The sequence below is a fragment of the Cydia fagiglandana genome, chromosome Z, assembly GCF_963556715.1.
Source record: "Cydia fagiglandana chromosome Z, ilCydFagi1.1, whole genome shotgun sequence".
NCBI classification, from domain to species: Eukaryota; Metazoa; Arthropoda; class Insecta; order Lepidoptera; family Tortricidae; genus Cydia; species Cydia fagiglandana.
This window is the reverse complement of record NC_085959.1, coordinates 27670087-27682078: the sequence shown is the minus strand read 5'-3', so window position 1 is coordinate 27682078 and position 11992 is coordinate 27670087. Positions and strand designations below refer to the sequence as shown.

The window sequence follows — 11992 nt, the reverse complement described above, 5'->3', positions numbered from 1 at the left end:
ATAAGCTAACGAATTAACGAAATGGTAAAGAGCTTATATATTACATCTATCGCATCTACCTAATACCTTTAAACAAGCAATTCTTGTTCATTTATTTATTTATATATTTCGGAGATCTCGGAAACGGCTCTAACGATTTCGATGAAATTTGCTATATGGGGATTTTCGAGGGTAATAAATCGATCTAGCTAGGTCTTATCTCTAGGATAACGCGCAATTTTGAGTTTTTATATGTTTTCCAAGCAAGGCTCGGTCTCCCAGATATTCTTCCTAAATTTAGAGTCTGGCTAACCAAAAATTGTTGACAGATATTTCGTTGTTGTATCACCAATTGTCTATGATTTAAAAAAAAGCTAAAAGTCAGTTGTCAATTTATGTCATTCATTCAAATTGTTTGCGGTTTATAATGGGTTTATTTTAAATAATATTAATAATTTATATACTGAGTGAGGTTCGCTAACTATTATTTAAGCTCGTAAATAATTACGACAATGTGCGAAGTCGACGTGTAGCGTTGTATAACGAAAAACTGCAATGTTTACAACTCCTAACCAAATGTAAACAAATTAGGAGGTTGGTGCTCTATAAATATTTTGATACTTTAATTACTAGTTCTAACATTTGCGTATTACTTTGATTAAGTACGTGAATTTATTAATGCCTGAATCTCATAAATATGACAAGTGTACAAAGAAACGGATAAACTAAAAGTTCTGAAAAATATCTATAAAATCTAAATATTGGAACGTAAACATTAGGTGTTTCTCGTTAACTGTACTTTAAATAGTGGTAGAAATTATGTGAGCTGACTTTGAGTGCACGTAAACGTTTATTTAACTTATTTCCTTAGGTACCTTACTTGGACACAGAATATCATAAATATTGTCGAGTATCAAAACTATAATTCCTACTACACAAAGTGTGACCATCCCAAAATTTTTTGAATTTCCCGCCAAAAATTTAGGTAAAATTTCAGTAGCCAGACTCTAGTAACTGACAAGAGGGACACCGAAACACGTGAGACACTATAAAAGATATGCCCTCTATTACATAGAGGTAAGAATGTCGTAATACTTATTTTGTCGACCATTCTTTTCCCATAATAATTATTTGTCATATTATGGAAGCAATAATAAAGAAACGAAAGGTTTTTAAGAAACGGATCGCACAATCCGGAAATCCGTCGTGCGATGAGTGAATGATATTCTAGTGCTAAATGTCATGTACCAAACATATCATTTTATCTAAAAAAAAAGTTTTCGCGCCAATCCAAATCTTAAACGTCAAACTCCAGTAGAAAAAGTAGTGTCAGCGTCAGGCCGTACCGAAAACCTTTTACCCGTAAATCACATTGTAAATACTCTACGAATGAAGTTTGTTGATAAATAAAATATTAAAGCATGGCGGAATCTTTAGGTGACTATCATATAAGATCTGTTAACCCACCGTATTTCCATAAAAGTGTTTTTAACCTTACTATACTCCTTGTTTAACTTTTAGCTGGACAAAGGGCTAAACGCCAAAAAACTGATAAGTTTGGAAGATTATCGGCACTGGAAAAGTTGAAAAATTTGAAAGGAAAAGGTTCAAAAAACAAGTACGATGTGGACGACGTGGAGAACGTGTATGATACAGTGGAGGAGCGCGAGTACAGCGCGCGCGTGCGGCGCCGCCAGGACGACGACTGGATCGAGGACGGTCAGCCTGTTGCTTACCTACAACTATCTACAATTATGTGTTTCATTCTTGTACATGATTGCAAGGGACATATCATGAAACTGGGAATCTGTTATTGGTTGTCTTGTCTTGTGAGCGAGTGAACTACCAGAGCTTACATCCGATATGCCTTCCTTGTACACTTATTGTCAAATAAATATTTGATCATATCTATCATTCATACATCTGTTCACTTTTCCAGATGGAACAGGATATGTAGAAGATGGCCGTGAAATATTTGATGATGATGAAGATGTTGATGACACTTATGTATCATCCACAAACAAAGAGAGTGGCCGTGGTCAGAAACGGAAGGCTCGCGTTGCAGCCCCTACGGCAAAAGGCAATATAAGAAACTTACTGGGAGCCATGCCCACTAAGAAAAAAGAGGTACACCAATTATACAGTTTATGTATACTTGTTTGCTTTGATGTAAACAACAAAATGATATATATACAATTATTAATTTTATTTTACAGGACACTAAAATATCAGAAGATAATATATTATCAGATATTATGTCGGATTTGGATGGCAATGTGGCCTCAGCAGTGGTCAAACCTAAACCTGCGATAGCTCAGAAGGTTATCACTGTGGAGTCCAGTAAAAAAGATGCTCAGAACTATTTCAAAAGCCTGTCCTCTTCAGTCAAAAAGACTTCAAATATTTTAAGTAAGCAGCATAGTTCTGAAGTCAAAACAGAGAAAGATGACAATGTGAGTACATGACGTATTTATTAATTTGTTATATTTATTTTTTGTTTTTGTTCATGGTACTCTAAGGGCTGAACAATTTAAACTAAGCAGACACCTCTGTTCAATGAATTATATTGGTATGATGTCAGTTATAAATTGATTGTATATGATATGTGTTTGTATATTTTTTAAGGCTGTAGATAGTGAGGCTCTCAAGTCGTATGAAAAAACGGTATCAAGTAAACCTGAGTGGACTATTGACAAAGATATAAAAAAAGAATTGGATGACAGTGCTTCACAAAACATTGAAGAGTTTCAAACACAAGATATTGATTTTGCTGATGATTTTCATAATGATGCTTTACCAACACAGACAGATGCTGTAGCAAAAGATGATAAGAGCATTTCCAGTTCAGCTGCCACCTTAACAGATGTGGCAGATGAATTTCTTACTGAGCAATTTGAAATCTTTTCTACTACAAAGAAAGAACCTTCCCCCATGAAGCTAAAAGAATTATCTAATAACTGGATGGATCAGATGGGTGACAACCAAGCCAGCTTAGCTGTCCAAACTGATGGGTTGCTGCCACTGCAGACAAATGAGAATGGAGAACAAGTACTGAGGTTCTACTGGCTGGATGCGTGGGAGGACCGCTATGTGAAACCCGGGGTGGTTTACCTGTTTGGACGCGTGTATGTCAAGCCCGGCAATAAGTCTGCGGGAAGTGTGTCTTGCTGCTTGGTGGTCAAGAACATTAATCGACAGTTATTTCTTCTACCAAGAGAATATGTGAGTTTAATATTTAATTATATAAGTAGTATAAATTACTAACAACTGGTTAGTTGGTGCAAACCCCATGGGCTATCATCTATCATGCAAATGCAAATTATGAGCATATCTATAATTCTGTTTGACAAAAATATTTTATTCATACAGCAGTAGCAGCCATGCAGCTTTTTACATGTGCTAAATAAAAAATATTCTGTACTATTTCTTTAATTGTATTCTGTTCAGTCAGTCACAAAAATGTATACATAAATCAGCATTCAGGGCTGTGTTCATTTATTTATTTATTTAAACTTTATTGCACAGTAAAAAATTGTACAAAAGACTAACTTAATGCCAGAAGGCATTCTCTACCAGTTAACCCAGTTTACTTCATTCTTTGTAAAGTCAATGAAATACAACCTCAATTGAGCTTCCCATCTCAGTAAGCACGGCGCGCTCATTCTTTCTTCCGTGGTAAGCACTCACAGCATGCCAGCAAAATTGTATTAAATTGTGTGTAGTACAACAACTTGCTTTGTTGGTTGCCATATCTAACCTTAATTCTGGAACAGCATCATAAAGGCGAATTTTATATTCCTGTATTAGTTTAAGATGTTAGATGGGTAGCGCACCTACTTCATATATAAAACTACTTATTTATTGCTATTGATATATTTGTAAGTGCCTGTTGTCCTTTTATGATCACTTATTTTTCTTGGTTGGTTCAGTTGCTTATTGTCTTAAAAAACAGTGTTTCTCTACCAAACACCTATCTTTTTTCAATAATAATGGATGACAATACAGTCATTCGACGAAGCCGTCTAGACGGCAATGGTGCGGGGTGCGAAGGACGGGGGTGCCCCCCGAGCTGCATACATGGCCATTGTAAGTAGCTCGGTACTACTTACAGGACTGTCTTACTTATAGGCCTAGCGTATCTTTTGGGCAGTTTTGTAAAAGTCTGTGACAACCCTACTTTGCGGTGTCGGCATTTACGTTACTTTTTACACTGTGCTTCAGCATTGCGAGGGTTTAAAGGCACGAGGGTTAAACAAATTTTCACCACGCCAACGCAAGGAAAATACTAACAGTAAAATATAAAGTAACTACTAAATCAATTCAAATGAACATGTTATTAAATATTTATCATTCAAAATAATGCTGGTAGAATGGAAATTGAATTATTGTTCTATCAGCCAACATAAGGAAAAAACCGGGCAAGTGCGAGTCGGACTCGCGCACGAATGGTTCCGTACCATAAAGCAAAAAAAAAAACGGAAAAAAATGCAAAAAGAAAACGGTCACCCATCCAAGTACTGACCACGCCCGACATTGCTTAACTTTTGTCAAAAATCACGTTTGCTGTATGGGAGCCCCACTTAAATCTTTATTTTATTCTGTTTTTAGTATTTGTTGTTATAGCGGCAACAGAAATACATCATCTGTGAAAATTTCAACTCTCTAGCTATCACGGTTCTATCTCTCTAGATACAGCCTGGTGACAGACAGACGGACGGACGGACGGACGGATAGCGAAGTCTTAGTAATAGGCTCCCGTTTTACCCTTTGGGTACGGAACCCTAAAAAAGGAAACAAGCCAATATTTCCATCAGATTACTTTGCCACACATGTGGATAAAAAGCAACTTTATCATCAGTTTTTGTACAATCAAGAGAGCCCTTTACCAGTTGGTGTGATGAACATATTTATGTTGATCTGTGTACTACAAATGTATTTAGCAAGTTAGCAAGAAACTGCATTGCGAATATTTATAAAGATAACGCGATTATATATTATGCATTCTCAACTATGATGGACGACCACCTTTAATATTATACATAATAGGTGATATACTTAATCACCTTTTTGCTTTGCGATCTTGGCTGACTCACTGCGATTGTCTACACTCTACGTATACATAATTATCTGTACTTTTTTGTTTTTCTGTTTGTTTATCTTCCATTTGTTTGGTTTTGTTTGATTTATTGGTAAGTAATTTTCTACATGTCACAGGCACAATAGTATATATTTTTTTAATGATACTCAATAATGTTTCTGAAACAGAACAAGGGGCCGATTTTTTAATTTCGAGCGCTCGATTTCGTGTGGCTGGATGAATTCTACTAATAAATAGAATTGAAAACGATTGGTCAATGGCACTAGATTCCCAGTTTCTTTGCTAGTACATATTTCAAAAATAATCACATCGCCGTTTTCAACAAATATTCGAGCGACGAAATCGAGCGCTCGAAATTAGAAAATCGGCCCCAGGTGAACTCAGATCAGTCAGAACTTTCGTGTCTAATGTCTAGTATTTTCATCATCATCATCAAGATATTAACTAGTTATAATGACTTCAAATACACCTATATTTGAATCAATTGTTTGCTATTTTGGAACTTTCTATAAGAGAATATATTATATGTACATATTTATTTAATGACAGAGAGAGAGGCCAGCCAATAAAATAATAATATAAATAAATAAATACAACACAGATAATGGATGATACTTTCATACTACCTATGTATAGTTGATTTTTTTAAGCTGTCCGTTTAGGACTATAAGAGCTCATAGTTGTACATAATCAGCTTAGAGACTACCAAAATCGTTACAGCGGTTTAAGCCTGAAGAGGTAACAGACTAACATCCAAAGTTATTTTCAAATTGATAATATTGATTTATAACGTTCTTGTAATTTTCATCGTTTCTACTTATATTTGTGTAAGCCTTTCCAAAGTCGTTTTGTAATGATGTTTCTGTCTGCAATGTTCATGATAATATCTCTGATGTTTCCAGAAATTAGACTCGATCACGTTGGAGGCGACGGAGCAAGAGGTGAGCATGATGGAGGTGTACGAGGAGTTCAGCAGCTGTGTGGCGAGCGAGCTCGGCCTGCAGGAGTTCAAGTCGCGCAAGGTGGCGCGCAGCTACGCCTTCAGCCTGCCCGACGTGCCCGCCCTCTCCGACTATCTCGAGGTCAAATACTCGGTCAGTACAACCACTCATTTACACATGTGTTTTAAAACTATTTTACCCATAACCATATTACAGAATAAGTAATAGTGTTATCATACAGAACGGCCACGCACCGCCCCGCCCCGAATCGCATTACCTCGCCCCGCGACATGAATCTGACGTCCTTTCAAAAAAGCGACTTACCCACACATACACAAAGACGCGTGTACAGACGTGCCGCGCACACATACATATAAACGCAAATGATTTTTGATGTATGGCGTGTTGCTGTGCTCATATACAATACAAGCAGCAGAGCTTGTAGGTACCTTCTATGTATAATGTATATATAGTTTTACTTAGGTTTGGTGATAGGTAGGTCGATTGTCTCCAGGTATATTTTATTTTATTTCGAAATACAAGCAAAACGTAATGTTTTCTCATCTACACATATTCATCCATACTACCTTCATCTATAAGGGTTCTTATAGCGTTTTATCAGTTTTATCACAAATAAAGTGGCTTTGAAAATATTATTAACATGTTTTCGATAGTTTCCATATTAATCGACGTGCATTCATTTGTAATCAATTTGCAGGCAGCATATCCAGCGCCTCCAGTGGGAAAGAAGTATCTGACCTTCTCGCATATTTTTGGGGCCAACACATCTTCGCTGGAGACTTTTCTACTGGAGCGGAAGATCAAAGGGCCCTGTTGGCTGGAGGTCCGACAGCCCGCCGCGGTGCAGGCGAAAGTGTCCTGGTGTAAGCTTGAGGGGGCCACAGAAAAAATGGAAAATATAAGCGTTATCAGGACTGGTGATTTAGAACCTCCACCAATAGTTATGTGCACGGTAATTTGTATTTGTATTTCTTTATTGCACCATGGTAATTACAAGATGTAAAAACATTACAAAATATCTCATGGACCCGGTACGGGTATGGCAATTAAAACTTAAAACTATGACTACTAAATACTGCTATTAAATACTAAAAAAGTTATAATAATTTACATCGTCACTTAGTTTACTAACCACCAAAGTTTTTTTTGAAATCTTCATTGAAAAGATCTATCTTCGGCAACTCGGAACAGCTGAAGTTATCTTTTTAATCTTCAATTAAAATTATTGTGACATAGCAAAACAAATGAACTCTTATTATCTTCCAAAGAGTAACTTAGGGTGGTATCCCATCTGTCCAATATATTGGTCCAATGTGTATTGCGTTTCACATTTATTAGACAGGTGAAATACTACCGTGTTATAAAGTCAAGCTATTATGGACAGTACAAAATACGGCACAAAATTTGAATTGCACGCATCTTTCCTCTGACAAAGTTGTCTGACCGGCTATTTATCTACGTCCATTACGTCTATATTGACAACCAGATTTAGCAACCCTACCTTTATTTATCTATCATGCGCTAACTACGACTCTTTGCTATTAGTTGGAATCGACGTAACAGACTATTATTGAAAAAATGCTCTTTTTCAGATCAACATGAGAACAATTATGAATGTAAAAACTAGGAAACAAAAAATACTAATGCTAAGTTGTTTGGTTCATAACAACTTCCCTGTGCACAAACCACCACCGAACCCGCCCTTCCAGCAACATTTCTGTGGCAAGTATCCCTTCTCAATATAGTAGTAGTTGAATACGGCAGGCCCGCGCGTGTGTGACATGTATTTGTTGTTTTGATTGCAGTGATCACCAAGTGTGACGACCTGTGGCCGATGGACTTGAAGCAGGCGCTGTCTCAGTACAAAGCTACCAAGTTGACTAAATGCGACACGGAGAGGGAGCTGCTAAACTATTTCATGGTGCAATTCTGGAAACTAGATCCAGATTTGGTCGTAGGCCACGATCTACAGGGATTCCAACAGGATTTATTAATAGGAAATGTATTAGACTTGAATATACCGAATTGGTCTCGTTTGGGACGCCTAAAGAGGTCTACGGTGCCGCAAAGAAAATTCGCAAGTAAGGACGCTTTTTTGGGGCGGCTGGTCTGCGACATTAAAGTTTCAGCCATGGAACTCATTTCGTCGAGGAGTTTCGATATGGACACGCTTTGTGTAAACGTGCTCAAAATGGCCGAAGGCGAGCGTGTTGACGTGGCCCACGAAGATTTACCCAGATATTACGAAAACAGCGGCGATCTCCTTCAGCTAGTGTCGCTGAGTATGCAAGATGCATCCTACATACTCAAGATTATGTGCGAACTGAATGTCATTCCGCTCGCCTTACAAATCACACAAATAGCCGGCAACGTAATGTCGCGGACGTTGCTGGGCGGGCGCTCCGAGCGCAACGAGTTCCTGCTGCTGCACGCGTTCACGGAGCGCGAGTACATCGTGCCCGACAAGGCGGGCGGCCGCCGCGCCGCCGCCGCCGCCGCCGGGGACGGGGACGCGCCTCCCGGCAAACAGGCCAAGAAGAAAGCCGCCTATTCTGGGGGCCTGGTACTCGATCCCAAAAAAGGGTTCTACGATAAACTCATACTGCTGATGGACTTCAATTCCTTGTATCCCAGTATTATACAGGAGTACAATATCTGCTTTACTACGGTAAAAAGGAAGAACGCTTCCGCTCCCGATGACGACGTGAACAACCTAGTGCTACCGGGACCTAATAGTGAATTTGGCGTGCTACCGACGCAAATTCGAAAACTGGTAGAGAGTAGAAGAGAAGTGAAGAAGTTGATGAAGGCGAGCGATCTGCCCCCGGAGCAGTACATGCAATACAACATCCGGCAAACGGCGCTGAAGCTGACGGCCAACTCCATGTACGGGTGTCTCGGGTTCGCGCACTCGCGCTTCTACGCCAAGCTCCTGGCCGCGCTCGTCACCATGAAGGGCCGCGAGATCCTCCTCGACACGAAGGACATCGTGCACAAGCTCAACTACGAGGTGGTCTACGGCGACACCGACAGCTTGATGATCAACACCAACTGCTTGGACTACGACTACGTCTTCAAGATCGGCAACGATTTGAAACGAGAGATCAACAAAAAGTACAAACAGATCGAGCTAGATATTGACGGCGTGTTTCGATACCTATTACTGTTAAAAAAGAAAAAGTACGCTGCAGTCGTAATTAGTAAAAATAAAAGCGGAGAATATGTAATGAGTCAAGAACACAAAGGTTTGGACATAGTGCGGCGCGACTGGTCGCAGCTGGCGGCCGAGGCGGGCCGCTTCATCCTCACGCAGATCCTGTCCGAGCAGACCGCCGACGACCGCCTCGAGACCATACAGGCCCATCTCAATAAACTGAGAGAAGACCTTGTGGGTGGGAAAATACCTCTCTCTATGTTAACAATAACGAAGCAGCTGACGAAAAACCCGAGCGAATATGCAGACAAACATACGCAACCGCACGTTCAAGTCGCCCTCAGACTTAATATGAAAAATAGTAGACGATTCAAGAAAGGCGATATCGTTCCTTACATTATTTGCGAAGACGGGACTGCGAACTCGGCGACGCAAAGAGCGTATCATATAGAAGAACTAAAAAGTTCGGAACATTTGAAGGTAGACTACCAATACTACTTGGCTCACCAACTTCACCCGGTCATATCGCGAATCTGCGAGCCCATCGAGGGCGTGGACCCGGCGCGGGTGGCCGGCTGCCTCGGCCTGGACCCCTCGGGCTACAGGCAAGCCGTCAAGAAGGAAACCACACAAACTGACACCTACGAAGTCGAAAACGAACAAGAAAAATATAGACATTGCAGAGAATTCGTTTTTACGTGCGTCGGTGAAAATTGCAAGACTGAAAACAAAATCAGGGAGTGTTTTGTTAAAATGGAGAAGGAGACCGTATCGTTCATGGAGTGCTGCCAAAACTCTAAATGCAGCGCGAAGCCTGTGGATTACTTGGCTAGCGTCCAGAACGCGCTGAGCGGGCAGCTGCGAGGGTACGCGGCGCAGTACTACGGGGGCTGGCTGGCGTGCGAGGACCCCGCGTGCGCGCATCGCTCGCCGCGGCTGCCGCAGACCTTTGCCGGCGGGTTCCCGCTCTGCCCGCGCTGCGAGAAGGGCGTCATGTTTAGAGAGTACACTGAGAAAGACCTCTATCTACAAATAAATTTCTTCCTCTTCCTGTTCGACATCAACAGAAACAATAACTCAAGTAAGTTGGCTCAAAGTACTTCTTTTTTTATATATGTGTTAATGCACGAAAGAGCACAGACCGCAAAACATAATGACGCACTCACACTGGTTCGTCTACCGGGTCGATCACACATGCTTAGTATGGAGTTGCCAGAATACGCTTTAGAGTGCTACTAATTTATGTGTAGAATACTAATATAATTATTTATTTAACCGACGCATGATGTCATTCTTTGGTCGATTATCAAAACTTCATACGGCCCGTCATCATCAGCCCGTCCGACCCGCTGTTACCACAGCGCACATTGTTAATCAACACCGTAGTTGGAGTGGTTTTCTGCTTTTATATATACCTACCTAATAATAACCTACAATTAATGTCTGTATGAATAAAATCTAGCTTTCAAATTCACCTACTTTCCAGTTTCTGATACCTACCTAATTTCGGGGGCAAACGTAATCTTATAGTACCAAACCATAAATCTGGTGTTTAGAGTCAGACCAAGAATAGTCTGCAGCGGATTTGATAGTGAAGTGTTATTTGAAACGTCAAACTTCTAACGTACGACGTAACGAAATTATGACGTAGAAATGACACTTGCACTGCGTGGGCTATCAAATCCGCTGCGGACTTTTTTTGGTCCGACTCTACCTACTTATAATGTGTATTTATAATTGAAACTGCAACATCCATACTATGTAATACATATATGTAGAGACCGAACTACTTAAACTCTAAACTAACACAAACTCAACACGACTCGCTAGGATCGTGTTGATGAATATAGTATAATGAAGATGATTGTATAAAAAGGCGTTACTTAGGCCGCACTGAAAGCTTACCCCAAATTTCACAGCAACGTTTTAGTAAGTTAAAATTGCAGGGTTGCGTTTCATAGAGGCCCGCAACCTGTAATCTCCATTTGCCAACTACCAAATTTGTTTGACTCTGACAGCGATTACACGTTATGGGCGTTTTATAAAACAACCCAATTAATTTACCTTGAATTTAAGTGTGATCCACCGACGGTGTACTTGCAGCAATACGTATAGCTAACGACGGTAAACGCCCGCTCTTGTTACAGAGGTCCGAGTCGCGTCGCACGTGGCCTCAGCTTTCCAAGTATTGAAAGAGATGACAGAGGACTACTTGGCTCACTCCGCCTACTCTATAATAAACCTCTCAAAGTTGTTCCGCTTCTTCAGCGTGGACCCGAAACTCGGCACCAAGACGAAGGCGGAAGCCGTCGAGATCGACATTCTCCCGGAGACTGAACATATAGATGCTTTCATGGAGTTAGGCTCCTACTAGTGTACACCCGATCTATGTTTATGCGTTTATTTGTATAATGTTATTCAATAAACTTATTTGTAGATAAGTATCATGTAGTGGATGCTCATTTTATACACTAGATATTTTCAATCGTTTTACATACTTATACCTGGGTGTGGTATGTAACACGAGCAAATATTTAAAACATAGATTGTACTCCCCAAACGGTTACGCTTTTGTACAATAACTTAAAAATTATGAAGTCTTTAGACTTCCTATTTTTCATACAAATTAAATAGTGTCTTCAATGTACGCCATTATCATTGTAATTGACGTTGCTTGTCACGCCTTAAATATAACAAAGGTTTGAGGAGTACATCCTGCAGTTTAATTTTTTGCTCGTGTTACATGCTACACCTGGTATGCGAGGCACATACATATATTATTATACTCTTTGATGCGAG

General features: G+C 40.0%; 2 protein-coding genes across 2 annotated transcripts in view; one reads left to right on the top strand and one right to left on the bottom strand.

The window, feature by feature from the left end:
- The window catches only part of LOC134678819 (HIG1 domain family member 1A, mitochondrial-like), a 171748-nt gene extending 161125 nt beyond the window's left edge, over positions 1–10623 (bottom strand). The window contains exon 1 of the mRNA XM_063537524.1: positions 10613–10623. The gene's annotated coding sequence lies outside the window, so the exon portion shown is untranslated. The remainder of the gene's footprint in view (positions 1–10612) is intronic.
- LOC134678792 (DNA polymerase alpha catalytic subunit) lies at positions 1310–11634 on the top strand. The gene is made up of 10 exons (XM_063537485.1): positions 1310–1416; positions 1501–1698; positions 1919–2106; positions 2196–2432; positions 2605–3201; positions 5980–6171; positions 6737–6991; positions 7632–7761; positions 7845–10274; positions 11341–11634. The coding sequence occupies exons 1-10, from the start codon at positions 1401–1403 to the stop codon at positions 11565–11567; spliced, it is 4470 nt and encodes a 1489-aa protein (XP_063393555.1). The 5' UTR covers positions 1310–1400; the 3' UTR covers positions 11568–11634.
- The last annotated feature ends 358 nt before the right edge of the window (positions 11635–11992 follow it).

What these genes read in the sequence shown, in the direction of transcription:
- LOC134678792 (XM_063537485.1), top strand. An exon ending in TGCCCACTAAGAAAAAAGAG is followed by an intron (nt 2,107 to 2,195) that starts GTACACCAATTA and finishes TTTATTTTACAG; the next exon opens with GACACTAAAATATCAGAAGA. An exon ending in AAACAGAGAAAGATGACAAT is followed by an intron (nt 2,433 to 2,604) that starts GTGAGTACATGA and finishes ATATTTTTTAAG; the next exon opens with GCTGTAGATAGTGAGGCTCT.